The sequence below is a fragment of the Chelonoidis abingdonii genome, chromosome 12, assembly GCF_003597395.2.
Source record: "Chelonoidis abingdonii isolate Lonesome George chromosome 12, CheloAbing_2.0, whole genome shotgun sequence".
NCBI lineage: Eukaryota > Metazoa > Chordata > Testudines > Testudinidae > Chelonoidis > Chelonoidis abingdonii.
Window position 1 is genome coordinate 1031334 of NC_133780.1, and position 2365 is coordinate 1033698.

At 68.6% G+C, this 2365-nt stretch overlaps 1 protein-coding gene across 1 annotated transcript; it reads right to left on the bottom strand.

The window, feature by feature from the left end:
- Positions 1–4: 4 nt before the first annotated feature.
- Positions 5–1070, bottom strand: LOC116839814 (class I histocompatibility antigen, F10 alpha chain-like; the record flags this gene model as incomplete). Its single annotated transcript, XM_032806012.2, has 2 exons — positions 5–315; positions 776–1070. Coding segments are annotated over 2 exons (606 nt in total), but the record flags the coding sequence as incomplete, so codon positions are not given.
- Between the last annotated feature and the right edge of the window lie 1295 nt (positions 1071–2365).

Below are 2365 nucleotides of genomic sequence, written 5' to 3' on the forward strand. Positions count from 1 at the left end.
AAGGGGGCACCGGGGGTCTCTGGGGGGCACACCTACCCCACGTAGTCTCCAGCGGCATCTCCAGGTCCCCGTGCCTGGCCTGGCACCGCACCCCCTGGGCCCCGCTCTCGGGCACCCGCAGGTAGCTCTGGCGTTGGTAGCACCCATCCCCGCTGGGCAGCCCCACGCCAGCCTCGCCCCCCGGCAGCGTCGCATTTCCCCGCAGCCAGGACACCTCGATGTCCCGCGTGGGGAAACCCCAGGCCTGGCACCCCAGAGTCAGCCAGCCCGGGAGCCCGGGGGTCGGGCGGGACCAGGCCTGCAGCTGGGGGGCGGCTGGGGGGGAGAGACAGTGAGACCCCTGCCCCCCGTCAGTGAGGTCACCCCAGCCCCATGTCTGTGGGGTCACCCATCCCTCGTGGGGTCACCCCAGCCCCTGATGTGGGGGGTCACCCGCTGTCCCCCTTTCCTTGGGGTCACTCGAGCCCCTGATCTGTGGGGTCATCCAGCCCCTTATCTGTGGGATCACCACAGCCCTGGATCTGGGGGGTCACCCCAGGCCCCAATCTGTGGATCACCCCTCCCCCTTTCCTTGAGATTACTCCTGTCCCCAATCTGCGGGGTCACCCCAACCCCTGAGGTCACCTCCTTCTCCAAACCATGGAGTCACCCCTCCTCCCAGCCCCCTAATCCATGGGGGGATGACCCCAGCCCAGGTAGGCCCCGTTCCATGGGGTGACCCCTCCCCCAACCCCATTCCATGGGGTAAATGCCCCCCTGCCCCCCCGGCCCCTACCTGCCCTCCTGGCCCAGGCACGCCGGCTGCGCAGGAACCGGCCCAGCCACTCCACGCAGGTGTCCCCCAGGTACCGGTGCAGCCGCTCCCCGAACTCAGGCTGAGCGTCCCAGCGGCGCCGCGTGGTCTCGGCCCAGGACAGAGCCGCCAGCCATCGCCGGTTCCCCCGGTCGAACACCACCAGGTCCTGCCCGTCGTAACCGAACTGGTACCAGCCGCGAACCACCCCCCCGGGCTCCCGCTCGCAGCCCAGCGCCCACTGCAGCGTGTGGCTACCTGGGGACAGAGCCAGGGGTCAGGCTATGGGCCGTGGGGGGGCGATGAGGCCACAGGGTCAGGCCATGGGCCACATGGGGGCTCTTGGGGAGGTCAGGGTGCTGGGGGGCTCGGGGCACTCGGGGGCCTGGAGGCAGAGCTGGGGGGCTTGGGGCACGGGGGCACAGGGGGAAAGGATCTGGGTGCTGGCAGGCTCAGGGCATTCAGGGTCGAGGGGGAAGATCTGGGTGCTAGGGGGAGGAGATAGGACCTGGATTGGGGTGCCAGGGGGCTCAGAAACACGGGCCCAGGGCCTTCACGCTGCGTCTAGTTGTTCTCTGTATTCAAGGCATCTCACTGCGGGCCAAGGAACACGTCCTCACTATGGCCGCCCGGAGGCCCCCCCCGAGCGAACAGATCACTCGAGCGGGACCCAGCCCCATGATCGACAACGATCAGCAGGCTGGGCAGACGACACGCATGACCACGCGGTGCGGTCGTAGCTGTCGATGGCCGGCCCCGTCAGAACAGCGTCCACCACCGGACGCCCCCGCATAGCAATGCACCCGAAGTGTCGTCAAGTGCCAACAAGTAGGAGTAGGCCAGGCTAGTGGGGCGCGTCGAGACTGCGCCCGAGTAGTGGAGAGGGGAGTGAGATTCGGGGAGCGGGACCCCCGCAACAATCCACTCAGCAGCACAGGCCCCTGCGCCCGCCGTCCTGCAACGCAGCACCTTTACGCGACCCTGGGGCATGGGGACCCGCACCTGCCCGGGCAGAGCCCCCTGCTCCCCCCACCCCCTGCAGCCCGCCCTAGCGCCCTCCTGGCAATGGCGAGCCTGCGCCCGGGCAGAGCCCTGCTGCCCACTCTCGCCCTGTCCCCTAGCATGCCCCTGGGGTAATGGTCAGCCGGATTCGCTCCTTGGGGTGAAGGGCCAAGCCCTCACCCTGGAGCTCGTCAGTCCTCACACTCAGCTGTCTGTTCAGCCATGACCCTGGTGCGTTCACACCCCGGGACCCACCTGCCCGGTCAGGCCGAATAGAGGACACAGCAGCGCAGCCACACCAGCAGCAGGTGTGATTCCGGGGCCCACCCCACGGCAGTGATCAGGACCCAGGTGTCGCGGGACAGGGCGGGGCAAGGAGGCCCAGACGGTCGGGGAATGTGTGAGGACAGCTCAGCCCAGCAGACCCAAGCGTCGGGAAGCAGGGGGGCAGGAGCCCCAGCCGGGCAGGGGAATGTGTGGTTGAGCTCGGCCAGCAGATCCAGCCGAAGGCCAAGAGTCGAAATGCAAGTGGGTGACGGGCAGCGGAGGAGACTTGGCAGCACCGATCAT